General features: G+C 48.3%; 11 protein-coding genes across 11 annotated transcripts; 5 read left to right on the top strand and 6 right to left on the bottom strand.

Moving 5' to 3' along the window:
• Positions 1-339: 339 nt before the first annotated feature.
• BDV27DRAFT_120401 (uncharacterized protein) lies at positions 340-1089 on the bottom strand. Its single transcript, XM_032065093.1, has 3 exons — positions 821-1089; positions 628-724; positions 340-565 (listed from the first exon to the last, which is right to left on the bottom strand). The coding sequence occupies exons 1-3, from the start codon at positions 1004-1006 to the stop codon at positions 561-563; spliced, it is 288 nt and encodes a 95-aa protein (XP_031932795.1). The 5' UTR covers positions 1007-1089; the 3' UTR covers positions 340-560.
• Positions 1090-1764: 675 nt separating this feature from the next.
• Positions 1765-2883, bottom strand: BDV27DRAFT_152794 (oxidase ustYa family protein; the record flags this gene model as incomplete). Its single annotated transcript, XM_032071641.1, has 5 exons — positions 1765-1997; positions 2061-2142; positions 2201-2322; positions 2378-2521; positions 2595-2883. 5 exons carry the CDS (start codon positions 2881-2883, stop codon positions 1765-1767), a joined length of 870 nt encoding a protein of 289 aa, XP_031932794.1.
• Positions 2884-3270: 387 nt separating this feature from the next.
• On the top strand, positions 3271-4179 carry BDV27DRAFT_152793 (oxidase ustYa family protein; the record flags this gene model as incomplete). Its single annotated transcript, XM_032071640.1, has 4 exons — positions 3271-3529; positions 3581-3673; positions 3731-3828; positions 3886-4179. 4 exons carry the CDS (start codon positions 3271-3273, stop codon positions 4177-4179), a joined length of 744 nt encoding a protein of 247 aa, XP_031932793.1.
• A 473-nt stretch (positions 4180-4652) lies between these two features.
• On the top strand, positions 4653-5393 carry BDV27DRAFT_152792 (uncharacterized protein; the record flags this gene model as incomplete). Its single annotated transcript, XM_032071639.1, has 1 exon — positions 4653-5393. The coding sequence occupies one exon, from the start codon at positions 4653-4655 to the stop codon at positions 5391-5393; it is 741 nt and encodes a 246-aa protein (XP_031932792.1).
• A 526-nt stretch (positions 5394-5919) lies between these two features.
• Positions 5920-7299, top strand: BDV27DRAFT_172376 (uncharacterized protein; the record flags this gene model as incomplete). The annotated part of the gene is made up of 1 exon (XM_032075854.1): positions 5920-7299. The coding sequence occupies one exon, from the start codon at positions 5920-5922 to the stop codon at positions 7297-7299; it is 1380 nt and encodes a 459-aa protein (XP_031932791.1).
• A 1086-nt stretch (positions 7300-8385) lies between these two features.
• On the top strand, positions 8386-10170 carry BDV27DRAFT_172374 (SNG1 family protein; the record flags this gene model as incomplete). Its single annotated transcript, XM_032075853.1, has 1 exon — positions 8386-10170. One exon carries the CDS (start codon positions 8386-8388, stop codon positions 9811-9813), a length of 1428 nt encoding a protein of 475 aa, XP_031932790.1. The 3' UTR covers positions 9814-10170.
• A 1501-nt stretch (positions 10171-11671) lies between these two features.
• BDV27DRAFT_114276 (putative GABA permease) lies at positions 11672-14212 on the bottom strand. The gene is made up of 8 exons (XM_032064601.1): positions 13914-14212; positions 13774-13844; positions 13692-13715; positions 13540-13629; positions 13397-13479; positions 12938-13335; positions 12557-12886; positions 11672-12490 (listed from the first exon to the last, which is right to left on the bottom strand). The coding sequence occupies exons 1-8, from the start codon at positions 14037-14039 to the stop codon at positions 12008-12010; spliced, it is 1605 nt and encodes a 534-aa protein (XP_031932789.1). The 5' UTR covers positions 14040-14212; the 3' UTR covers positions 11672-12007.
• A 727-nt stretch (positions 14213-14939) lies between these two features.
• BDV27DRAFT_120393 (uncharacterized protein) lies at positions 14940-16873 on the top strand. The gene is made up of 5 exons (XM_032065092.1): positions 14940-15517; positions 15587-15691; positions 15774-15995; positions 16062-16204; positions 16268-16873. The coding sequence occupies exons 1-5, from the start codon at positions 15353-15355 to the stop codon at positions 16722-16724; spliced, it is 1092 nt and encodes a 363-aa protein (XP_031932788.1). The 5' UTR covers positions 14940-15352; the 3' UTR covers positions 16725-16873.
• Positions 16874-18361: 1488 nt separating this feature from the next.
• On the bottom strand, positions 18362-18712 carry BDV27DRAFT_141003 (uncharacterized protein; the record flags this gene model as incomplete). The annotated part of the gene is made up of 1 exon (XM_032069767.1): positions 18362-18712. The coding sequence occupies one exon, from the start codon at positions 18710-18712 to the stop codon at positions 18362-18364; it is 351 nt and encodes a 116-aa protein (XP_031932787.1).
• Positions 18713-21317: 2605 nt separating this feature from the next.
• BDV27DRAFT_141002 (transcription factor domain-containing protein) lies at positions 21318-23459 on the bottom strand (the record flags this gene model as incomplete). The annotated part of the gene is made up of 5 exons (XM_032069766.1): positions 21318-21692; positions 21744-22104; positions 22163-22736; positions 22799-23373; positions 23428-23459. 5 exons carry the CDS (start codon positions 23457-23459, stop codon positions 21318-21320), a joined length of 1917 nt encoding a protein of 638 aa, XP_031932786.1.
• A 996-nt stretch (positions 23460-24455) lies between these two features.
• BDV27DRAFT_114244 (bulb-type lectin domain-containing protein) lies at positions 24456-25164 on the bottom strand. The gene is made up of 2 exons (XM_032064600.1): positions 24878-25164; positions 24456-24763 (listed from the first exon to the last, which is right to left on the bottom strand). The coding sequence occupies exons 1-2, from the start codon at positions 25078-25080 to the stop codon at positions 24622-24624; spliced, it is 345 nt and encodes a 114-aa protein (XP_031932785.1). The 5' UTR covers positions 25081-25164; the 3' UTR covers positions 24456-24621.
• Between the last annotated feature and the right edge of the window lie 758 nt (positions 25165-25922).

Genomic DNA, 25922 nt, shown 5'->3' with positions numbered 1-25922 from the left:
ATGTAGCTTACTTTGGACTTGATAGTTGAAGAGGTCTGGTTCCCATATAATCGAACATACTGTTTCTGTCACTCGTTCGTTACCTCTTTCTCAGGAGTATAGCCATCAAATAATACCACTGTACTAACAGGATCCCTTGGCCCCGAGGCAGACACCATACTGTATAGTTTATTGTTACCTTTTCCCCATATGGCTAAAATGCAAATTCCAGCATGTCCATATATCTCTCCAGCATGTCCCTTACTACCGACTCCTCAACTCCCTTGGCTACAGTGATCGAGGACAGGATAATTATGTCTACATGCTTCATATACGCTTATCACGCAGTGACCACCAGGATCATAGTCAACGTCAGATCCATTCTACCTTCCTCACACGTAAAATAACAGATCGTCAAAGTACCAGTAGCTGCAAGTATAATTGCAATTCCCCGAAAGATTATTCAACTCCACTAGGAAACTCTCAGCTCGAGCCTAAGGATCCTTGCCCCCAAGAATATCGCTTACTCGCCGTGCGCCACCAAATGTTACCCTTAAGCCAAGGCAGAGCTTTCTGCGCGATTAGTCTGTATCGCAGTTAGCCTGTTTCATTCTGACAAGATCCAAATACGGGGCGTGAGAAACGTACGACCGTGACCGGAGTGTTCGCCAGCATTAGCTTCGCGCTTGATCCAGTTGTAGATCTTCTCACTATTTTCGTCTCGTTTAATCCAGTTATAAATTTTCTCGCTGTCTGCAGAATTTTCGTCACGTTTGATCCAGTTGTAGATCTTCTCGCTGTCGGCAACATCCTCATCTCTCTTGATCCAATTGTAGATCTTCTCGCTGTCTGCAGCATTTTCGTCACGTCTGATCCAGTTGTAGATCTTCTCGCTGTCGGCAACATCCTCATCCCTCTTGATCCAGTTGTAGATCTTCTCGTTGTTCTCGCTGCTCTGGGCTTGCTCAACGGGTGCTGCCATGATGGCGGTGGCAAAAGCCATGAAGAGCCAGTGGACTGCGCGCATGGTGATTGTCCTGGCTGATTGGTTTGTTACAGAAATTGAAGGTATCTTCTGGACTGGGTGTTTCCTAGCAGTCTGAGCTGGATCTGTGAAGAGGATGACGGACTAACAGCCTGAAGTCAAGTTGTGTGTCGTCTTTTATGTGATCCTGTTTACCCTTTCCTACAGAGAATGGATTTGACATACACCGCTAGGTGGAAAAATATCCCGAGCGAGACGCTGGATTTACTCCGGTGTCACCACTCTTCTTGTTTATTATTGGGTGCTTCATTCAGCGAGACGCCAGTCCATGCGTTATGGCGGCTGCTGATGGTCAATCAGGCTGATGCTGGCGTTACGGGTAACGGATGCAGAGAGTAGTTCGTCTAGGTGCTACGTCTCGCCGGAAGGGGGTGGTGTAAAGCTTCTTTCTGCCATTCATGTAAATGGAGCTTGTAAACTGAGGCTTCTACATATATTGGCGGCATTATTGTGCTGCTTAGCAGAATTATGCTAAGATTTGTTACGTACTGATGTCCTCTAGCTCCTTGAGTGTATGACGCTGAGACCGACTTAGAGATCTCCTATAGCGCTTCAATGATGTACTATACATAAACCCATCTTCTACAGACTCTATGAACCAGGTACACCATAGCTACATTTGATTCACACATTAACCTTGGAGGTATAAAGTAGTTCTACGGATCTGTGGCGTTTGTATAAATTCAGATGTAATGTTTGGAATTGTATCGCTAGAATGAACCATACTATAAACTGAGGTTTCAATCAAACATCTCATGCTCTTCCAAATCCACATTCTTATGGTTTCCATCGGCTCGAAGCCCGGTGTTATCCCTTTTCGCAGCCCACTCATAGATGGAGTTGAAATTACGGCACATATGCGGCGTACTATGATGCGCCAGATACGCATCGATTCCATTATTCCACTCGAAAGAGATAGGCGTGATGTCTCCATGGCACATAATTACCTGTCGGAGATAATCGATGCAGTGGTCTAGAGGTTGCATGTCAGTAACGGTACAATGACTACAGGATTTGAACCAGGGGCGAAGAATACCAGAATGTGCTTGTCTTTGCGGGACATCCATGGAGCTCTCCACAACACCCTCAAGCTCCCAGTATCGGTCACGAAGCCATTTCTAGGATTCTTAGAGTGAGCCACTAAATACTCTGGTACCAAGTGAAGGATTTGCCTACCAAACAGTGGAGTTGATGGAACATTTCCAGCTCAACTATGTGCACAGATGGATTCGTCACTGACAGCGCGGTTCCGTTCGGTAGCTTCGAATCTTCATGGCTGGAGATCCCAACGACGCCAACTATATTCCTGAATGAGTGGCCATGAAAAGGATACACATGCGCTGGTACACTGACCTGCGAGAAGCTTCTCCCAAGCCGCATTGTTCTTTGCATTTGGAGCCCCTTCGTATTCTGTGAGGTCATTGTGGCGATCGTCATGAAAGCCAGCGCGCTGGAAGCGTTTCATTTCATGTCGAATAGGAATATCGTCAAATATTCCTGAGTCCTTTAGCATGGTAGTTCTACTTATCATCCCGCCATGGCAAAGAACGATAAAGAGAAATTCACATACTCTCATTCCCAAGCAGACAGCTTGAGTCCTTGCGATGCATCCAGAGACACAAGGCCAGGAATATCCAAGACCCGAAGAAGAATGTCTTCAGCAGTAAGCTACAGAACCACCAAAGCTGCTTGCTGAGCGACTTTCGCCGCTCGTATCCCATCTTGTGCCGCAAGAGCTTCTCATGCAGCAGGGAGTCGGTCGGCTCGCCATCTTCGAGCTCTTCAATTTCACTCTCATTCCGAACTGTTTTCCATTTGAAATCTTTGCCCGGTACGATTTGGGAAAGCCAAGCGCTCATTGTAAGAATTCCAGAACTTTTCTGTATTTTGATCAAAGGATGCTGCAATCTCGAAGCCCCGAGAACAAACGTTTCAAGGGAAGAAACATTTGACCTGGTGGCGAGTGGCTACAGTGATCTACAACCGTACGTGGAGTGTGCAGCCTTGATTTCCTGCACGTTATCGGCGTCACGCCCTGATGCTTCTTGGCTCATGGTGGACCGGCGTTTCGGCAAATATTATCCTAATTTATTTTTTTCACAATCTTGTTATTCGACCATCGTATAGTCGAATCCCCTTGTCTCATTCTCTCTTTATGATTTCCCATGAAGGGTCTATGTCGTCCCCAACAACACTTCTCCATTTCCGATTATTGCAGTCGTATACCTCCACAAACCATACACAAAATGTCCAACATGTTTTTTTGGACGGCACCCAAAACTGAGAAGATGGAATACTCTTCTCTCAAGCAGAGTGAGTCCAGTGACTCCGAATCTGGAATCAGTACCCTCCCCACCGAGTCAAAGAAACCATGGTATGCTCGGAAGAAGTTCATTATCTCGGTGGTCTTCAACGTTGCACTGTTCATCCTTCTTGCGTTGGTATACTCGAGAACCTGGCCACAGCCGAAGCCGAAGAGATTACTGAAATCTCCTGTCCCGGATTGTGAGTACTTCGCATCGTGAATGCTACCAGTGAGCTGACGAGGCGAAACAGTTCCGCATGAGGTGACAACGTTCAGAATGAACCCTCTGTATTTGTCCCTTCCGACACCGGAAAGTAATGAAGCTTGGGAGAATCTACCGGGTCGTATGTGCTTCTTACAATATACTAAGACATTGCGGGGGATTTTACTGACGAGAACAGCAAACGGCCACGGCTTCATTATGCTCACTCCGGAAGAGGCTGCAGACTACCCCGACACTAAAGCTGGACTTTCTGTGTTCCACCAATTGCACTGCTTGGTAAGTCGTCCCTGAGCAAATTGGTCTATTCGTTGCAACTAACACTAAGAGCCATAGGGTGCCGTCAGGAAGTTCATCTGGGACCTCGTTCTCGGTCGCGAAGACCCCGAACAACTACTGCGCGAGTGGCCGGAGAATGTCACCTCGCCTACGTATCATTCCGCCATCCACGGTCTGTGGCACATCTCCCACTGTCTGGATTACCTTCGGCAGGCTCTGCAGTGCGCAGGTGATACTTCCTTGGAATTCGTGACGGAGATCTCAGGTGAGGCAGTGGTGGATGGGTTGGATTGGCCGCATGAGTGCCGCAGCTGGGACTCTATTTGGGACTATGCCACTGACCGTGCCTAGCGATAACTGTATGTTTGTTCTGTGGTCATGTTTATTACAAATGGCTGGCTTTGGAAGGAGGGGGGGAGTTGTCGTGCTTGGGGTGGATCATAATGCTAGACACGAATACCTACAACTAACAAAATAAACCATATTTTGAATGAACAAGAAGATATCCAAAATAGAACTGTATGTACGGTCGCAAGCAAAAACGCAATGCCACCGTACTCTCTGGTGCAAAAGTGGTCTGGGGGCACAGCAAGACCCGCCGGTCTTGCCGCCCGTAAAGTCATCCCACTATCGGCGTCACGCCCGCGGCCATGCTCTCCACCAAGCCCTAAGATCGATACACCCCAGCTCCTCTATTTCTCCCATGAGAAAGATGACCAAGAGCAATTGGTATCTACACACCTCCCATCTTCCCTCTTCTCTGGCATGAATATACTCACCAACTCTAGCAGATAGTGCCAGCCAACACCACCACGTCCCGCATCATGAGTTCCCTCGCCTCGATCTTCATGGTCAAACGGCTATCCGCCAGCGAAAAACGCCGTCATGATATTGGAGCAGCCAACGACGCCGACGACGACAAATCAGCGCCCCTGATGGGCCTCTCCAACAACCATTCCCACGACTACAAGCCAACCCCGAAACACCGGAAATACACGCGACCCTTCCTCCTCACCTGTCCAGCTTTCATCAGTCTTATCCTCCTCTCCCTCCTCTTCGGGATTCTCGCAACCACCCTCCTCGCCGTCACTAATCCAACCATCAAACGCGCTCTTGTTCCGGCCCCAAAGAAACTCCACAAGCCCTGCGGCAGCACGCCCTCAGAAGCCCGCAAAGCCGGCTGCCATTTCGACGTGATCTCCTTCTGCTGGCTCCCTGACGCCTGCTACGACGCCGAGCTCTCGCAGCAGTTCGATAGCGAGAACAAGCTCGAGTGGTACCTCGACCCAAATCGTACGCTTCCACTCGGCCACCAGGAGATCATGACGGGGGAATATACGGGGCTGTATGTGAACTGGGAGTATCATCTACGTCATTGTACGGCCATGTGGAAGAAGATGCATCGGGCGGTGCTGGGGGGTGGCGGACGGGAGGCCATCGATGGGTATATTGGGATTTACGAGCATACGGAGCATTGTGAGATGATGTTGCTTGGGGATCGGAGCATTGAGTGGGAGGCTATTAATACGAGGATTGCGGTCAAGTTTCCGGATTGTGGGGTTTAAGGAGGAGAGGAAGATAGCTGGCGGTTTGGGATCTAGACTTTTAGGGTTGAGGGTAGCTTGGATTGTCCTTTCGTATACTTTGTAAAGAGTGTGATATGTTCTGACACACTATATGTTTTACAATGCTGGGCAAATCTTTTCTTGAATGTGTCTGTCGATCTTAACGTGTCTTAGACTCTCACACTGAGTATTGACATATTGACACCAGAAGCAACAGCCACGATGGTGTTAGTGGAGGCTTTGCCGCAGACCATGTGTGAGGCAACCCAAGCCGCGCGTGCATCTAACATGGTCGACACGCCAGCCATTCAGCATTGCCGCCGCCACACAAGGGAGTGGGAGTGACGCAAGGGTAAACAGCCTTAAGGTAAAATGTGAGTCGCTGATTTCAGAAGCAGAGTCATGCTGAGAGATCTTTCTGACCAGCTTGCCATTCGTTTTTGCAGTTCTATACACCACACTTTCTTCCGCCCCGAAACAGCCCATATTCTGCTTGAGCCCTATCCTTCACCTAATAAACCCCGTAATGAAGCTACAAACCTCATATTCCTCTACCGTTTTCTTCTTACCGGTTGCAGCTTCTGCCATTCAACCCTTCTCTTGCAATACAACGCAAGTGATACATAGAGATGTAACCATCATTGGCGGCGGCGCCTCAGGAACCTATGCTGCGATCCAGCTCCACGATCTCGGCAAGTCCGTCGCCCTCATCGACCGCAAGCCCATCCTTGGAGGCCACACAAACACCTACGTCGATCCGACGACCAACCAGACAATCGACTATGGAGTCCACCAATGGAACGACCTCGACGTCGTAACCGAGTTCTTCGAGCGTCTCAATGTCCCTTATACCAAAGCCTTCGTCCCCTCACCCGGCGATATCATCAATTTCGATTTCAAGAGAGGAAAGCTTTTCAACCAATCCATAGTCGAAGCCTCTGTCGACGCCTACAGCGACGTGGTTGCTAAATACGACTACCTACAGTATGGCACCGAGCTCCCTAATCCCGTCCCCCAGGATATATATCGCCCATTCGGAAATATCGTCAAGAAATATGGCCTGGAAGGCTTTGTCAATAATCTCTGGACCGGACAGGGTGATATCCTGACAATGCCCGCACTATACATCTTCAAAGATGTCGGAACACCCGTTGTGGAAAGTATGCGGACGAACTTCATATACACCGCAAACCATAACAACTACGAGATCTTCGCAAAAGCTCTAGAGGTCCTCGACCAGGACAACGTTTTCCTCTCAACGACCGTATCCCACATGCAGCGTGACGCCGAAAGCGTCAGCATATGCGTGGAGTCCCCGACAGGCCGGAAACTCATCCGCTCGAAAAAATTGCTCAACACCATCCCCCCAATACTGGATCACTTACACGGGTATGACCTATCCGAGGAGGAAAAGTCTGTGTTTAGGCAGTTTCGTGCCGTCGGATACTATGTGTCGCTCGTGCGCATTCCGGGTCTCCCCGCCTCGAGCTTTATGTATAAGAATATCGCGTCGGACACGATCTACGGCCAGCCGAGACTGCCTGCTCTCTACCGGATTACGCGTACTGAAGCTCCGGAGCTGTATATTGTAGAGTATGGATCGCTGACTCCCCTGACAGACCAGGCGGTTCAGGATGGCATTTTGCGGTCGATCGATATACTGCGCCAGCAGGTTGGGGGTAGGTTGGATCTGGAGACCAAGATCGTGGCTTACGATAGTCATACGCCGTATCATGTGCATGTTGCGTCGGAGGCCATCCGGGATGGATTTTATAAGAGTTTGTATGCGCTTCAGGGGCGCAGGAATACGTTCTACTCCGGGGCTGCGTTCCATGCGCATGATTCGGCGTTGCTGTGGAGATTTACCAAGGGAATTGTTGAGGGTCTGATTAAGGAGCTGGAGTGAAGATTATCATGGATAGTTGTGGTGGTGGTTGTGGTGGTGTATGTCTTCGGATTCATGTAATGATCATAATCTTCCGCTCATAAATCGAAGCAGGTTTGCCACAAACTTGGAACCATGAGTATATATATCACCCAGCTATCTCAGATCCTCTTTTTGAGTGGGTAAATGAAGAAATAACTTTGAAGTACGTCCATTTGATTTATATCAGTAGAAAGTCAAAAGGTACGCCCACGGAATCCTATGATAAAAGGCTCATCCATCCGGATAGCCAAGAGCGAGGTTAGCGTCTCTGATAGCCCGAGAAGAATAACCACCATAGTGGGAAGGTAGCCATAATAGTTTTTCACCTTCAACTTCCAACCAGTCATCTAGTTCTGTTAACTGTAAATTGAGTCCATTGTACAACGGAATACACAGAGTTTGAGGGGCTCTGGTTGACATCATAACGACGGAAGCAAAATCTACAAATACTATTGTTGACGACGGGGTCTGATTCAGGTCCACTGTAGTACTTTGAAACCTTGGCATGGAAAATTCCTATTGAAGATTGAGATGTAGGGTTGTATCAACCCTCTCCGACCATCTTTACCCGCAGCAGCTTCGCAAGGTGCGTGCCATTCCGGCTTATTTGCACCGTGCAATCTTCTGTGCATTTCTCGGGCTTATGAAATGTACCACGGACATATAAGTCAGTCCCACCGAGAGTGCAAGCGAGGTATATTGGATCAGTGGTATATGAACAGCCGGAGAATAGAGACATCCCTTTCGGCATTCGGGGCGGCGGAAGACCGTCGAATTCACGATCCGCCACTATTGGCATTTATTTGATGCCCCTTTTTCTTCCGAGGGCGATTCTTCCGCTTAGTCATGTTATTCTTGGGCTCTCATTGGCTAATTCTATACATAGTCAGCGGAACCCTATCTGAGCCCAAAACGGTGATGCAATAGATCGGACTTCTAACTTTGGAGCTGTAAAAAGCTAGAAGGCAAAGGGGATGTTCGGGAATCTGTAGATAAATAAATAGTAATCCACATCCACTTTCAAGTGTAAAATGATTGTGTTTACATCACTCCACCACCTCAGCCATGACAGCGACTTCAGCCTCCCCAGCGGGAGGGTCCTTCAAAGACATGCGCAAGAGTTTCCTAATCGCCTTGGGTATTAGCTTTGCCCTCTTACAGCTTCTGTTTTTGGGTAATATGTGCTACCTATATGGGACACAATATCGCGACAGCACCCGTTTCCATAGGTTGAAGATGCTCTACGTCGACTACGACGGAGATGTGGTCGGTCAATCGGTCGTCGATGCATACGGAATACTGCGCAATGACGAATTTCCTTCACTTATCCAGTCACCCGCCAGCGAATATCCCACTCCAAAAGATGTGAAGGCCGCAGTCTGCAAAGGCGACTACTGGGGCGCAGTCTACGCCCATCCCGGGGCTTCGTCGAATTTATCCGCTGCCTTGGCCACGGGCAACGGCAACCGAACTTCGCTAACGTACATCTGGAACGGAGCACGATACCCGGCCTTTTCGCAAAGTGCAATCTACTCCAGCATCATGAGTCTGGTCCAGGTGACGAAATCGGCGTACTACTCCCGCAATGCATCGAACGTCCTCGCCACTGCACCCCTCTCCAAGAACCCAGCAAGCTTGCAAGCCTTCCTCGACCCCATCCAAGCAACCGAGATCAACATCAAGGTCACCGAGCAAGGCGGCCGGGTATTATACAACACTGTCTCAATGGTGATGCCCATTATCCAACAATTCTTCTTCATGATGGCCTTAAACGGAATCTCAGCGCAATTCCACCTCTACACCAAACTAGGACCTAAACGCAACGGTCTCCTCCGCATGTGTGTCTCCCTCGCCTACACCTTCATCGGATCGTTATGCATGGCGGGATATATCTGGGCATATAGAGAATCCTGGGACGTCAATAGCAACCAGTTCGTGCTCTCCTGGATGAGCGTCTGGCTGTACATGCACATCAACTTCCTTATCGTCGATATCCTCACCGCGTTTATCCCCATGCAATTCCTCCCCTTCTGTATCCTAACCTGGGCGATCATCAACGTCGCAAGCACGATTAGTCCCTTCGAACTTAGCCCCGGGTTCTATCGCTGGGGATACGCCCTCCCCGCTCACGAGCTATACCAGGTCCTCGTCCAGATCTGGAGCGACGGTTGCGAGGACCAACTGTATCGGGCTCTCCCGATCATGTTCTCTTGGTGGATTGCCTGTCTAGCTATCGTCCCCTTCGCGATGACCCACCGGTGTAAGGCTGCCGTGGCAGCAGAACAGGCTGCTAGCAATTTATCGTTCGAGAATAAGACGACCGTCTCACTGCCGGAAAACACCGATCGGGATGCGACGCTGCATTCACGGCAATCGAGCACGCGGGAGATCGTGCCGCAGGGTCGGAGGCAGACGGCTGAGTCTATTCGCTTGGAGCATGTTGCGTATGGACCAAGTTATCCCACTCCGGGGGTGAGGGGGGATGAACCGTGATTGTTTTGTTTGAGTTGCGAATGTCCTTTCTTGTATATTTGAGGTAGATAGAGATGTTGTAATATATACCCACACTCAATTTATCGAATTGCATCTGCGGCAGTTGGGCTACTTGACCTGGTATATGATGGACGATATGCAGTAAGTGGTGCTCTCATAAAGTAGAGTCGGAACATGCTGGGTAAAGCCAACGCATTGGCTTCCATACTATCAGACTCACATCACCATCATTCTTTGTCATATCGCCAAAATGCCGTACTAGTCATTCGCTGACTGGCTCCATTCGAATATGTTAGCGATAACGAATACAACGAAGCGACATGGGATGTAAGCCAATGAAAGCCCTTGAAAAAAAAAAAAAAAAAAAAAAAGAATTCCGCACGATTAATACAAGATCAGCAAAAGTAGAATGAGGCCGTTGTTCTTGGACTTAGAGAAAAGCCATCAGACACCCCTCTCAGCCAAAAGCCGAACAACCTCCCAATGACCGTTCTCGGAAGCACATCGAAGAGGCGGACGCCCATCATTATCAACAGCATTCACATCCGCACCTCGATCCACCAGAAACTCCACAACCTCAAGCTGGCCATTCTCGGCAGCGGAATGCAGTGGCGTACAACCATTCTCATCCGTCGTAGACAAATCAGCACCCTTATCAATCAACAGTTTCACGATCCCGATATGCCCACTATAAGATGCCACATCTAGTGCCGTCAAGCCCCTGCTATCAACAGCGGACACATTAGCCCCATGCTCCAGAAGGAGTCGAACGAGCTCAGTATGACCCTGATTAGCGGCCATATGCAATGGCGTGACTCCGAAGCCATTTGCCACGTTCACGCTGACCTCCGCGCCTTTGGCAAGGAGTAGTTGCACAACACATGTGTGTCCTTTATTAGATGCTAAGGCCAGCGGAGTCCACCCGTCATCCCCAATAAAAGTCACATCGGCCCCGTTCTCAAGAAGTAACTTGACAATTTCCACTTGTCCATGACTGGACGCAGAATGCAACGGCGTCCACTCATGCTGACAGGGAACGCTAATATCAGCACCTCGCTCGATCAGAAACTTCACAATCGCCTCATGTCCATATACCGACGCAGTATTGATTAATTCCCAAACTCGAGAATCTTCATTGTTGGCCCTGAAATCGTCCCCAAAAAGCAGATCTAAGAGTGGCCGGTAATCATCAGGAGAAGTGACACCCAACGGCGTCCACAAGTTATCTGCACCCTGAATACCTACATCCACCCCGTCAGCAACTCCCCGCTTCGCTCCACTCCCGATCAGTAATTGGACCAGTCCAAGACGGTAGGAATCATCCGCGGAGTTCGGTGGTAGCCATGCTGTTTGATTCGGGGGTCCCTCCTCCACTCCCGGTGGCAGTCTAATTGCAATTAGCTTCGGAGGATGAGACTGCAAGCTCAGGTGGACTGTTGTTCGGCCGTTCTCGTCCGCGGATAACCATAATGTGTCTTCGTTGATTAGTCTTTGGAGTGAATTATCTGGGTGGACTGGGGAGGCGTTGTTCTGGTTCTCCATGATTTGTCATTTTAAGTCGATAATTAAGGGCGGGTCCACGATCGGGAGAAAAGGATACGACCCTCTTATAACTAGATGCTTGCATGAACAAGAGGGGGATCGTCGTCTGTTGTTGCTTAAACTGGTCCGTGCTCACTCGTGTCGATCGTAATGTTTGGCGCACCAAAGTCCACCACATACGAGCTTTAGAGTTTTGCTTTGTTTTACTTTTGCTTTCTCCCGTCCACAACTTAGTGCTAAGTTTGCATTGGACCATTATTTAGTTAGAATGTGATGTGTACAAGTTTGATGGTATTTTTTTCAATTCATATTAATTATTTTGCTAAGTTTGATTGATCTAACATAGTTGAAAAATGGGCGCGGTGTATCTGTATTCGGATATATATTCAGATATATTCAGATATGCCAGGTTGCGCGGTACATATATATGGGATAAAACTGCACACTGCAAGCACAAAAAGGAGATAGGAACGGAGGACAAAAAAATGGTCAGAGTTATTAAACAAGATGCATTATATTTTTCTCGTATCTCGTGATAGGAGTGATTCTTTATTAATGTAAGACACACTCAAGATCAACTTTTGACATCACCTTAGCAAAAACGGGAAGACTTCTGTACATTTGACCCTCCCCCCTCCCGAGAATGGCCTCTTCACCGATGGAGCTCGATTACGGGTCCCGTGTACACATGCCGAGCCCGGAAAACATAGTAGATCAGTGCCAGAATAATCGTCCCGATTGTGCCGACCACACTGAAGTTCATCGTCGTTTTGTCGACGGACATCTGGCTGGGCCAGAAACTGAAAAACACCACAATGATCATATAGATGACCGCGTAGCCATTGATCAATATACCGAAGATGCCTCGAACGTGAAAGGGCCCCCACATCAGCTTAGCCCCGGGTACGTTGACCAGCATGTCCTCCCCGTCGCTAAACAGAGAGATTTCACCCGTGCAACGCCGGTAGAGAAGCAGAATTGCGACAATCAGGTAGGACAGGTAGATGCCCGACACCGCCATGGAGATAATACCATTCAGGGCCACATCGGATCCAATGTTGACGAGTCCAAGAAGAGCGGCAACGGTCATGGTGAGAAGAATGGAATAGGTCGGAATACATGTCCGTGGGGAAACCTAATTGAAGCGAGCGTCAGTTTGGGTCGATCATTGAAGCGACTGATTGCTAGGCATCACACATACATGACTCCACAAGCGCCAACCGGGCACCGCGCGATCTCTGGCAAACGACCAAAGCTGTCGCGAGGTGGCCGCCAGCATCCCAATGACCGAGCAGACGGCAATGATGAGTAAGACCGAGCTCATGCCTAGCGCCCCGGAGATGGAGTCGGTGGCCTGGTAGAATATTTCAATGAACGGATACCCGGTAGGGGTACTGAGGGCCTTGTCGACGTCACCCATGCAGAAAAGGGTGGCGATCAACATGGTAAACCCAAGGGTCCCGTTAATTAACACACTCAGAAGAACCGCGCGAGGGATTGCGACCGTGGCATTCGCAACTTCTTCCGCCATCTGCCACCGTTAGCCTGGCGCATTTCATCTCTAGAACGCTTCAGCACCTACGTGGACCGCCGCATCACCACCCGCAAAAGCAAAAACACATCCGGTCATGCCGACAAAAAAGGCCAGCCCGTCTGTCGGGAACCCACCGCTGTTCACAAATTCCTTGAAGACCTCTTGGTTGGACTTATGGTCGGCCATGTACGTCAAGGGGATCAAGATCGCGAAATATCCCAGGATATGAACGACCAGAACCAGGGTCTCGAATCTGGGCAGCAACTTTCCTCCGACAATGTTGATCGCCAGGGCTAGTAATATCGCTGCCCACATGATCAAGGTGCCTTGCCATGGCTTGGGATCATAATTTGCGTGCGCGAGAGTCACGACGCCCTGGATTTCTGTGCCTGCCAAGAAGCTGGCACTGGTAAAGGCAGACATCCAGCCAATGGTTGTCACCCAGCCTTTGGTCAGATTGGTCAGCCCTTTTCACTCTTATCAATAGCGAACAGAAGGGACACCTACCGGTGATGTAACTCAGGCACTTCATTATCCTCGGCGGGGAAAGCATCGCGCACCAGTGATATTGCCCTCCGGACGTTGGTGCCCTACCAAACCATCAGCGTCTTAGTTCATGGCTCAACAGATGTTGAATGATTCTGACTCACATCGAGACCAGCTCCGAAAGCACCGTGAAGGAACATGCTGTTCCCGTCCAGACGTAGATGAACGAGTAGACCGCGCCTGCCGGACCTCCACTAGTTTCTTTTAGTATACCGCGGTCAATGGTAAACGATCGGGGAATCGTGTGGGCACGAACTTCTGCAAAGGGATGAGGAAGGTACTAGAGTGCGCGCGTCAGTGTTCACTATCTCTTACACATAATAGGGCGCGAGACCTACCCAAATAAGCCTTCCCAGGTGGCGAGGATAGTACAACTAAAGCCGAGACTTGACAAGATTCCGAAGTTTCGCTACCGATGGGAAGCGACCGTTAGTATGCTTCCGACGGTAGATTTACCTTTCCCAACTTGGAGACACACCTTCAGCACGGGTTTCTTTCCCAAGCGCACGAGCTCAGCATTGTCGCGATCTTTTGCCGAATAGCCTCCCGAGATGCGGACCTCGTTATTGGCGGGTACCTGGTTTTTTAGTTCATACGATGTCATTGTGACTGGCGTTCACCATGAGAGAAATCTATCTACCAAAGGATCCGATCAATCGGGTTAGTCAATGTGATATGTAGAGCAGTTGATCCGTGCACAGGTGATTGCAATTGGGTTGTTTGATAGTCATAGAATGTAGAACAGATGGATATTAAGGAAGGCTTGCAGGAGGTGTTTGGGACAGGTCACTTACCACGGTTGACAGAGCGAACAGGAGGAGAAGATCGTTCGATATTTTCATGGGAGAGTCGTGGTGGCCATGATTTTATTTCCCCTCCGCAACGCGATCAGGGTGACATTCACTGTCAGGGAAAATTAATTAGGGGATGTCAAAAACGTGCCAGGTGTTACTCGGACCTTATGCTCGAATGGCCACTAGTGTGCACCGGTGGGTAAAATTCTGATTCAGACGCCAGGATTGAGATGAATGAGTTGATAATCATCCTGGTCAAGTCAAACGGCTAGACCGCGTTCAGTGGCCAGAATCCCTGTCACGCTAAAGAGGCATCCTTGTCCACGGTTGACACGCCACGAGGGGTTGAGACATTTTGTTTAATCAAACATTCCATTCAATACGAATAAAACACCCTTTCTTCTGTATGATTCTATAGTATAGATTTTCCATGTAATTTAAAAAGGATAGAAAGTCAACCTTAAGTATATATCTGGAGGTACAATTTGGAAATAGTCGATAAGAACTCACTAAGCCTTTCGGCTCACGGGCGGAGATTAAAGTTAAGCCTGACCAATGGACACACCATGAGACTTGGCCAATGTAACCAAGTTGAACCCACGTTCCGACATGCCCCGTGGTAGGGCGGTCGGTAGTGCCCGCCGTGGGTCTTATTATCTTTGGGGGCAGAAGTACTTGGAAACATTAATTAATTAATTGATGGTGACATCCGTGACTCGGCAATGGTGCCTCACGCGACAAGGAACCCCCCGTCGCATGCCATCAAACTTTATCACTTTCTTACTCAGAGGACAATTTCGAGAAAACCACCTAATTTCCACTGTCAAAAAACCCCCCCTGTTGCCAACCATCGACTAACAATCAATGGTATTCCTCCAAATCTCGCCGACCCCCATAATGCTTTTTTCTCGGCAGACGAAGGAGTGAAGGATTATGCGCGTGAGTAGCAGTCGCACTGTGGGATAAGCGGAAACAATTCTATACAAAAAGAAAAAAAAAAAAAAAAGCCAGAGACGCTCTCATCAATTTACCCTCTCCCACAGTAACCGCCTCCTTGTCAATGTAATCCACCCCACCCTTGACGACACTTTCAGGGTCTCCAGATTGCCTGGAATCAGTATCCATGGGTCGTTTCCTCCACGATAAAGATCGCAGAGCTCCCATTCTCAATGTAGTCAACTGGTTCCTCCTCGTGGTCGCTGTCCTCAGCGTCCTCACGAGGCTGGGCACGAAGCTGTGGATGTTCCATCGCTTCACAAGTGATGATTACTTGATCGTGGTATCACTGGTATGTGTGGCAGACATGCTATCGAGACGTCACAGTACTGAACTGATACATTCTCGCTCCATGAGGTAGCTATTCGCCATCGGAGCATCGATCATCACGTCCATCGCCGTCCACAACGGCTATGGAGATCATATTGGGACCATCGATGGTTCGCATTGGGAAGTAATTCAGAAGGTGTGCTTTAGAACGGAATCAGTCGCATTCACTAGCAGATGAAGGAAGAACCATGGCTGATGCGGTCTCGTCCGCTACACAGGCACAGTATGCGGGATTCCTGGTGTTTATTCTCAGTCTCTACTTTTCGAAACTATCCCTATCAGTTTTCATCCGGAACCTGACGCCGGTCTCGCGAGACCATTTTCATGCCACCATCTTACACATTCTTTTGACCGTCTGGGCGATTGTCGCGTTCTTTGGCAGTGCCTTCCAGTGCCAAGCCTCGCGACCCTGGGATACTAGCGGCACCTGCATTGATCTCGTAAACCACCCCTGACTTTGATACACCAGGCCTGACACCTACTGACGGACCAATCGTGGCGGATAGAACGCGTGGCAGTACTACTTCTGCGCCTCCAACATCGTGACCGATATCTTGATCATCCTCCAGGCGCTAGTGTTGATCAGTCGCATCCAAGCGTCGTTCAAGAAAAAGACGGTGTTTGCCACGATCTTCCTGTCCCGAATTCTGTTTGTCCCGCCGTTTTCCGATTAGCTTACCATGGTAGCATTGCTAATCTGGTTCGCCTGTAGGGTCATTCTCGCATCCATTGCCCAGCTCGTCTTGATCCATGACCTTGCATACTCCACCGATCGAAGCTTCGACGACTACGGGGTGGCCATTGCGGTCGAGACGGTCCAGTGCGCGAGTATTGTCACCGCCTGCTGGGGTCAATTGAAACCGTTTCTGAATCAGCTCAAGTCGAATGGACTGCGTATCCAGGGAGTGGAGTATCAGCACACGTCCGCCAAAGCCTCTAACCCCCGGTCCGAGACCCGGGACGATCAGTCGCGACACACGGATCCGAATCATTCGGACAACCATCATGAGCTCGTTCCCGTCGCATCCGGTCAGGGCAATATGACCACCGTCTCCGCGTCGCGAGCCTGGGACGCGGATAGTCAGTCGAGTCAAGCTGGCATGATCCGGGAGACTCGGACATGGAACGTCAGCGCGGCTCGACGCAGCGAGAGGAGTGATAGTTTGTAATATGATGGCTGGTCCATCACAACCCTTTTTACTGATGGCGTTAGACGCAAAGGACTTTGAATGTTAACGGATTTACGAACGAGCTGAATCGCTAGCAAGGCGGCTGCTAAGATAGTCTTTCGCAATAATCATTCATTGCTTATCATAAACCCACTGGATAGTACGGTAAAGCCCGTAGTGCACATGCTTATCATGTAATTGCGCTCTGTACCACCCTTATTAGCATTCGTTGGCCCAGCAAGGGTAAGTAAGAACTATATCTCCCAGCAGCATCCTTATTGGTTGAGAAGGACGCAACTAATAATGTAGCAGCATGTGCTATATAAACGGTATTCTAAATCATAGCCCCTATTGCTTAGTATCATTGTTCTTTCCCTACCGTTTCATACTTTTGTTATCCTTGACAAGCCGACAATCGAGTAGACTAGAAACCAACAAGTATATCCATATATCTGGAAGCCGTGGATACAGCCAATCTCAGTTTGGCACAATTCACCCGCCTTATCATAACAATCACGATCTCCCTCCTATCAAACACTACCATTAGATGAACTGTACCTGCATAGTAATGAACAACAAGCCACAGAGAACCAGATGATTCCATTCACCACCTCGAAAAAGATACACACTTGACGCTGTGATCATACTTCGAATCGATTGATACATGATGTTCCGTGGCCTGGGTCATGAGGTATATTCCAGAAAGCTTCCACCCTTCTTCCTTTGTATTACGAGGAAGCGTGGAAATAGAGGTATTTTACGGAAGGTCCAGTGACTGGGCGGGTTTTTTAACAAGGAATAGCGGAGCATGTAATCTATGATTGTGGAAGTGGACGGGTATATATGTGTTCAAGTGCTGTTTGTTAGAACTGTGCTGCAATCTTGTACCTATAGCCCCGTCATCAATCTCGTGTTTGCCATAGATCGAGAGTCGAATTTCGAGAGCCCTATCATTGAGAACTCAGGTGTCGTCTGGGAAGTTGTCCTCGATATTCAAGGTACAGACTTTAGCTTGCTTGGAGAGAATAAATTCACTTTAATCATCATCACACTTTCTCTGCCGTTTTTCTAATCCTGACTCTGAATATATTCTGTTGGTTTGCCTATAGGTCTTCTACTAAAGAAGACTCACTGTGCTGCTAGGAAGGTACTCTGCAGCTCCGGCAACTAGAGTTGACGTTGGCAGCTGAGATTACTCTAGTTTCCTTTGCCCCTTTTGTTTCTTCCTTCGGCTAAAGACCAAGTATGTTTACTGGGACATTCCACTCCTGTTGGTACAACGTTGTATATGTGCAAATCTTATCAGCATGAGAACTATCTAGTACTGCATTAAATCTTGATGAAAGTATTCTTCTGGATGAATGTCAAAACACCAAAGTGAATGGGAGAAGCAGCTAGAGTTTAATTGCCTATATCATTATTTCAAGTCCAACATACTGTATTGATATAGAGAAAGGTAAATAAAAGAGGGTGAATTCTATCTGGAATAAATGAAGACTTTCTTTCTTTCCGATGTCTCCCCCCCGTGCAACAATTCACAATGCCATTATCCTCCTAAGGTACAGTTAGCTTCTTATCAACCATATCAACCATCGTGATAGAAGGACCTACCTACCTTGTTGAATTCGTATATTTTCTCAAGCAGAGTATGAAGCAACTGCATTTATAGCTGTATTATCGAAATTATAGCATCCTCCAAGCTCAAAGTCATGTGTGGTAGAATCCACATAGCCTTTGCCAATGGCCGTGAAGAGATTCCCGCAGTTACCAGGCGCGAAGAAGTACGCCCTCTGATGCGTGCCCCCCCAGGTCGTGATTTTGAATGACTTAAAGCCCTTAGGCCAAGTCGCACAGGTGCTATCCCAAACATTGACATCCTGGACAGTATCTTTGCAATGAATGTCACTGTAGGTAGTCATGACAAAGGCGGAGGCGCTGGTAGTGAGACCAGCTAGAACAGCGACGGCGGAGGTAATAGAGAAACGCATGTTGACGAGGGAGAGATTCTTGAAATTAGAAACGATAGAAGAGACAAAGTAAGAGATAAGACTGGATTTGCTGAAAGTATCTTGAGTTGATGAGCTGTATAGATAGATGTAGAGCAGGGAACGAAGGGGCTTATATATACTTGAGCTGCCGCGAAATTTGTCAATATTCGTATTACTCGTGCCCACCAAGAACAAGACCCGTATAGCCTTTTCATGGAATAACTGTAACCTATCAGATACGCATAGAGAAAAATGTACATACGTAAGGCCTCCCGAATTATTTTTCTAAAGATAGGGGAGTGAATATAGCCAATTGTAAGCATAACAGAAACCACGCAGGGGATTTCTAGTTGACTGGTAAATCCTAGTCTGTCGATCTGCCTGCTACTCCCGGTGTTGTAAACTTTGGCTAAGCCCATTATGGCTTCAAGGTTCGGCCCCAAACCCCCAAGCCACATAGGTTTTCGGTCTAACCCCGTATAACTCAACCTAATTGAATCACAATGTAGGTACTAGTCTAAAGATTATAGGTTGTAATCGGGCGCCTAGAACCCATAATAGGTTAGATTGAGCTTGGGTCTGAATGGCGAAGTCGTCTAGTGGGGCTTGGACGCCTTACCCGTCGGTTACGATCATGATATGGTAGGCGATGGGCGCCTAGCATAAGCTAGGTCAACTTTCTTCAATATAGAGTTTGTCAGATGGGCAGTGACGGTGTATCCTGGAAGAACTAACACGGAGATATTGACTATGACTATAATGATTCAAGGGATTTATCAGTTATTTACCGAGCCTGCTAAATAGCCAGCCAGTGGACATGCACATACATCACATAGAGGAATATTGTGTTAACTGTGCTCAGTTTTATGAAAAAAAAAAAAAAAAAAATGAAAGACTCTTGAGCTCCTAAGGCATAATAAAAAAGTTCGGCCTCTCCAGGGCCTGAAAAGGGGTTAGTTTGTTGCACGTCCCTGGGCCGTGCTGCAAGTTGGGGAAGCGGAGATCTAAGACTGGTCTTTTTCCCTCGCATGATACTAGCGAGTGGCCCATGCCACCGGCAATTTCCAGTGGTTCCGTTGCTGTAACACCGAAGCAATCCTCTCCCGCTCTGTGCTCCTGGTTTTGTGGGGGTTTCTCTGCTCAGCCTCACTTGACAGTCTGGCATGCATCTGAGAGGAAGCCTCCAATGAGGGAGGAGCTTTGGCAGAAAGCGGTTTGGTGAGCGATGACTTTTCCTTCCTAGAGTGATGTTTATGTCCAGAGCCAGAGTGAGGCAGGGTGACAACCGACTGAACAAAACACTCTAGGGGCGGTATTTGTCATACTACGGCATCAGTCAGTCTGCACTCTTAGTGAAAACATATTCTCATCTCCTAGAATATTACATGCACTATCTACGAGTCATGCCTCCGCCATGACACGGGTAAGAGAAAGATTGACGTACTCTTAGACCGGAAGATATTACCATTGGCCCACAGGCTGAATATCGATTAGTTTCATTATCCTCTAAATAAACAGACTGTTTTTTTGTTAACCAAGTCAGGCTTCCCTATGATAGGACCACGGTCGAATAGCCAGGATTCTCCCCCACTCCCAGATCATGATAGGTTATAGGTTAGCTTGTCTCATCCCGCAGTTGGCGGTTCCGCAGTACTCATTTTCAACGAGTAAAGACATCTCCAGCCTACTACAGTAGGACAAGTTAGGTTCCGATGGACACTTACTTGCGTTAGCCAGCTGGGGCACACAATGCGCACACAATGAAATTAGGTGACAAGGAATCTAATTACCTGCTTGCATTTAGCGCCTATGTTCTATCAGGCTACGAATGAATTATATCTGCGACTGTGTCCACTATCGAGGGGGTCTCAGCACGTACTGATACTTGCCTCTGAATGTAGGGGGGTTATATCTATGGCTCTGAGGGTATTCTGCTCCGGGCTCGAGCGCACACGCCAGCAATTCACAGACTTATTGGGGTCTGCTGGTCTGGAAATGACTAATTTCTGAACCTGCGAGGGTGATGGACAGGGAATTATTGAGGCGTAGTTGGCTTAAGTTTGTGGCATGCCGTTGTTATCACCCACATGTCGATGGCAATTCGTAGAGACCGACACATCAAATAGTGTGTCTAGCTGATTATGATGATATGCACCAATCTTAATTGACGTAGTATTTAATTGACTTTATACCATAGCTGAAAGATCTAGCTGTACTTGGTATCTGATAAGGATGTCACCTCTGGCGCGCAGGTGTCACACGCCGCTCACTAAGCGCATGGCCTAACCTAAGCAACCCTGTTGGCTATGCAGGTTGAATTTCTTTGGTAACCGGATGCTGGTAGCGACCCACTGGCCTCTGCATTGGAAATGCTTGTGTGCTTATTGCCGCCTCGCAGCTTCAGTCAGTGTTATAACCCTTGTATGTCACATCCGAAATCTGCCGTATGAATCGCGCCAATGAAAGCCTTGTTTCACACACAGCTTGGATTCAGCACCACTCAGACTACCATGTGGCACGAAACTGCTTTTTTCTTTTTTTGGTAAGGTAGATCCTGGTCATCCTTAAGGTCGTTTAACCAACTGCATCTTCGATCTTTTATTGGCTAGCCTGGGTTCGGCCATGCAGCATCAAATCCCGTATCAAACCCAGACGACCATGTCTCATCGATGAAGGGCCATTGCATCATTTCCGTCTCGAGTTCATGTGGATCCAGCATGACCTGTTCACTAAATGTTATGTTCGCGTGGGCAGGACAACCTGATGGTCCATGATTTTGGGGCATGGCAGCATCCCTCCCAGATGTATCTCGCCTACGCGAAATAGATACGTCATGGCGCGGGCGCGAACAACGGATATCTCCATACTCATCCAGTGTGCTGGCTAGAGTGAGATGGCCCGGGCGATCGCCAGAAGCTGTATGCTCGTGGTTGCTTTTTGCGGTTTCGTAGAATTTGCTGGCCTCCTGTACGGTCCGCCACTAGTAACGGTCAGCTTGCTAAGTATAGCGAGGGAAACCAGTTAAGTATACCCAGCTATGGCCGACTGGCCAGAAGTCACAAAGCCGTTCCAAATATGTGAAATTGCCTCTTTTCTCTCGCTCAGCCCGCTCTTGGCCTCCTGGGTAACCCCGTGGCGAAACAGTGCCATACATATTGATATGAGCGGCGACAAAGACGCTGAAGCCAGCGTAAGGAGTAATTACTGACGCGCCGGAGGCTTCCAGGGCAGACAAAATGCCACCGATGTTCTGGGCCGCTTCAAACAGCTCTTCAATCGCGGCCTCACACCAGGCAGATTCTTCCAAGTTCGTTGCGACCCGCGGGTCATGATGCGGGTCATGCATAAGCTTTAAGCTCGATAGCACGCGGTCGCGATGGAGAAAGAGGACGCTAGACGTCCCAGTTAGCCTTTGTATCAGCGGATGCATAATTTAATACTTAAACATACCTCATGAAATAAACCAAGTTGATGTAGGCAAAAAGCTCCCCGTATCCCAGAGCCACATGTGCTTGGGCACTCGTACTTGGATACCGGACCGTCACATCCTGCAGGGACCGCCATTCGTCCAATTCCTCTTTCAGGTTTTCCCATGTTTTCTGAGGCGATAGCTCGGTATTCAACGATGATGATGTCCGGCCGCGACGGCTTTCGTTTGCAAAGCGCAGAATACGCACAAAGATGTCAAAACCGCGCGTGACGATGGTCAAGCCGTGGTCAATGGTCATCGCAGCGGAAAGCGGGGAGTCTCGTGTGAGATTAGCAGGCATCAGCCGACGAGATGCTCGCCGACCAAAATTGAAATCATGGTCACCAATGGGCAGTGGTACCGATATTTGGCGAAACGATAGGGCGAAATGCTGACGGGCACCCGAGCTCAACTCACAGTCTTGGGCGAAGCAGCACCAGTACGTGCGGACCAGCTGCTCGTATTGAATTTGGGAGGCATGAAACTCGTCTGGATTGTGTTCCATGCTGTCGTCTGCAGTTTTCAGGAGCGATTGAATCATGTACGTGGCCATTCCTGCTCGTGTTTGTAAGCAACCTTCAACACAGCTGAGTATGCATAGTCTATATACTACATACCGCTGTACATCCACGCCTTATACGGACGGCCCGATCCCCATTCGTATAATGAAACTATCACTAGAGACTGTGCTAAGTAAAGAGAAGGGCCTTCAAAGGCCCGATGAGCCAACTGCACTCGCGCATACTCGGCGTATACTTCTCCAGGTTGCAGCTGATGTCCCGGCAGGAATCGCGCACACAGGGCGAGCAATGAAGCCACAAATACCGAATCCACCGACGAGGGATTTGTGGAAATTTCCGCAATCAAAGACGGATAATGAAGAAAGTTGGCCACAGGAAACTTTTTGCGATAGATATCACAGGCATTGATGAGTACAGACGAGGGAATTGAAGCAATTGGATTGGAAGATGTGGCAACTGGACACCACTGCCTGTTATTGTTTCCGTTCACGGGACAGCTGTCTGCTCCTGACCTTGAGGTTGGTCTTGTCTTTGACTGCACACGCAATGAGTCTCGTCTAGGGCGCAAAGGCGACGACCGCGGGTCTGAGAGTACACAGGACTGGCGATTGAGGCGTTGACACCGCCGACAGGGAGGGTGACCGTCATGGACACACTTGACCTTTGATTGCCTGCAATGGTGGTTACTAATCTACTCAATTGGGGTTTATCTTATCACCACCTACCGACAAGCCTCACAGGATATCGAAAGACGCATTATCGGTGTATCTCATTGGCATTTCTGTAGATCTGTCGGGAATGTCGAGAGTATTTGATAGGTGGCGTGGTTTCTGTGTCGGGAATGTCGGGAATGATGAGTAATCCTCAACTCTTCATTAGTCACGCTGGGTCTTTTATCCCGATCAAGCGGGCGGTCGGCCACCGAACTTCAACCCACCCGGCAGAACTATTTTGAACAATCGAGGCCCCATCTAAAGGACCGCCTACCCACAGATTAGTCAGGTGACTTGGTTCGATGCTGTAGATATAGGTGACAGTAATGGGACAACCAGGAAGTAATGAGACAGGTATATAGTGCCAAGGTCTCACATCGATTAGATATAATAATATAATTCAGGGCTTTTAAGGAGTTGGCAGAGTCGGAATCTAATTATTATGTACTATTATCTTTGAGATCTTGTAATACTTCTGCTAATGTCTTTATTTTGTATATAGCAGGTTCTTAACCGGCTGAATCGTATAAGCATAACTCTCTAACAGTGAAGAGTGGAAGGTTCAATTGCTTCTTTTTGTGCTGGGGCATTGTTATCTCCCATAGATAGATTTCATATAGTCTCATGTTATAGGTTATCTTCTTAATAACAGGACTATACTAGTAATTCTGGAATACGGTGTAGGATTACTCTCGAGCCCCTAGGCTCTAGAGTGCCCCGCACAAGCACTAAGATCGGAAGAGGGGAACCTTTAGCTGAGATCACCAGTCAGCCACAAAATATTAGACCCAGCGCTAAGAATTGCTGTTGGTGTGTTGAATCGGTACTAGAGTCTATCCTCTCTCAACGATGTAATTACGTGGCAGCAATTAGGAGAACTTGACCTAAAGGCCAGGATAAACTGAGCATCGGCAAAAACAGACCATCATTTGTGTCTATCAAAGAGTGCTTCTAAGTCTTTCAGTTATGGGATATATCATAATGAGTATTACTGCATTACGGTGATAATAGGGCTTACGTACTAAGGAAAACCGCCGACCTATAGCCATCAAGGTACTCAGCATTGTTCAAGGGTCTGTTTGCATTCATATGTACATAATGCAGTGAGTGGGTACAACCCCCAAGCCAAGCGTCCGTTTTTTCCATCATCCAAGTCTTCTCGTTGTCGTATCACATGAGCCCTTGGACATTTTAACGTTGAAGAAATTAATGTCCAGTGTTACTGGCCCAGAGAGGTGTGCCCTTGTATAGAACGATATTACCATCATTCTGCACAGCACAGACAGTTGTGCTGTCGCCAGCTGGTGCTGCGGTATTGGTGTGCCAGATGGCAGTGCCGTTGACATCGCTAAATAGTGGTATACAAGTTAACCAAAGAGAGCCTTATAATCAAACACATATTATATTGAAGGCGGCGGAGGACACTCGAACACAAAGGGGGAAAGGGAAGAGGTAAACTTACTACATAACAAGGTTCCCATCCTCTTGCATCTTGATCCCCTTAACATCGTTTCTCTGGTCGGCTGTGTTCTGGAAAACACATTCAGCGTTCACGTAAACCGCAATCTTCCCATCGTGCTGCATTTTGAGCTCCGTCTCGCCATTCTCACTCCAAAGGCTCTGGCCAACTAAAAGCCATTCACCGTTACCAAGAGTGTTGGGCATATTGATAGAAGATTTATTGATGTAGAGATGAGGTGGAAGGAGATTAACTGATGGATGTGCCTGAGAGACTGAAGTGTTATGCCGATCATGAAGGGGGAAATGATGGAATTTATATATTCCCATTAGACACCCTTTTGCCGAGTATTCTGCCGGATTCGAGGCCTTGAACCTTCATGCTGTGCTGTTCTCGTAGGATAGACGGTGATCAATAGTCCTATGTTCAGCTCCCCACTCCCTATTCAGCTCTTGAAGATAGTTTTCTACTGGACCCGATCTTTTTCCAGCTCCACTCATACGGTTACTGTTGCGGGGCGAAGAGAGGCGTAGCTGAGCAGTATGTCAATCACTACAACGCTCTGAGTTGTCTTCTGTAGGTCGGATTTCAATCAGCGAGTCATGGAGTTGAACTACTGCGGCCCACCAGACAGTTGTGCTAGAGTGGAGATTTCTACACGGTACGATTGGACAACCATATCGGGACGGACCTTGTCAGCTATTTCGATCGCAACCTAACCAATATGACATTTCCCATGCCTTGAACTGGGTTCGAGTCCAAACGTGTGCTAGTATCCGGCTAACCACCTATTATGTAACGTATTTGGTAGTAAATAAGTAGAGTCAACAATAGGTGCCGAATGTATGATAGCACAATGCCTTGGTGCACAGCTCCTTCAAAGTAGTACGCACTGCCCCGCACGCATTTAACCGGACTGTTAGGAAGAACAAGAACTGAAGAGCATCCCTAGTGAGGTGTGGAAAGAGACCCCTTGTCCATTGGCTATTGCAGAGTGTGGGGCAAGGTAGAAGTGCATGTGCTGAGCGCTCCGTGCGCAGCAAGTGAG

Source organism: Aspergillus caelatus, assembly GCF_009193585.1.
Source record: "Aspergillus caelatus strain CBS 763.97 unplaced genomic scaffold BDV27scaffold_9, whole genome shotgun sequence".
Lineage (NCBI taxonomy): Eukaryota > Fungi > Ascomycota > Eurotiomycetes > Eurotiales > Aspergillaceae > Aspergillus > Aspergillus caelatus.
This window is presented reverse-complemented; position numbering and strand designations above follow the sequence as displayed.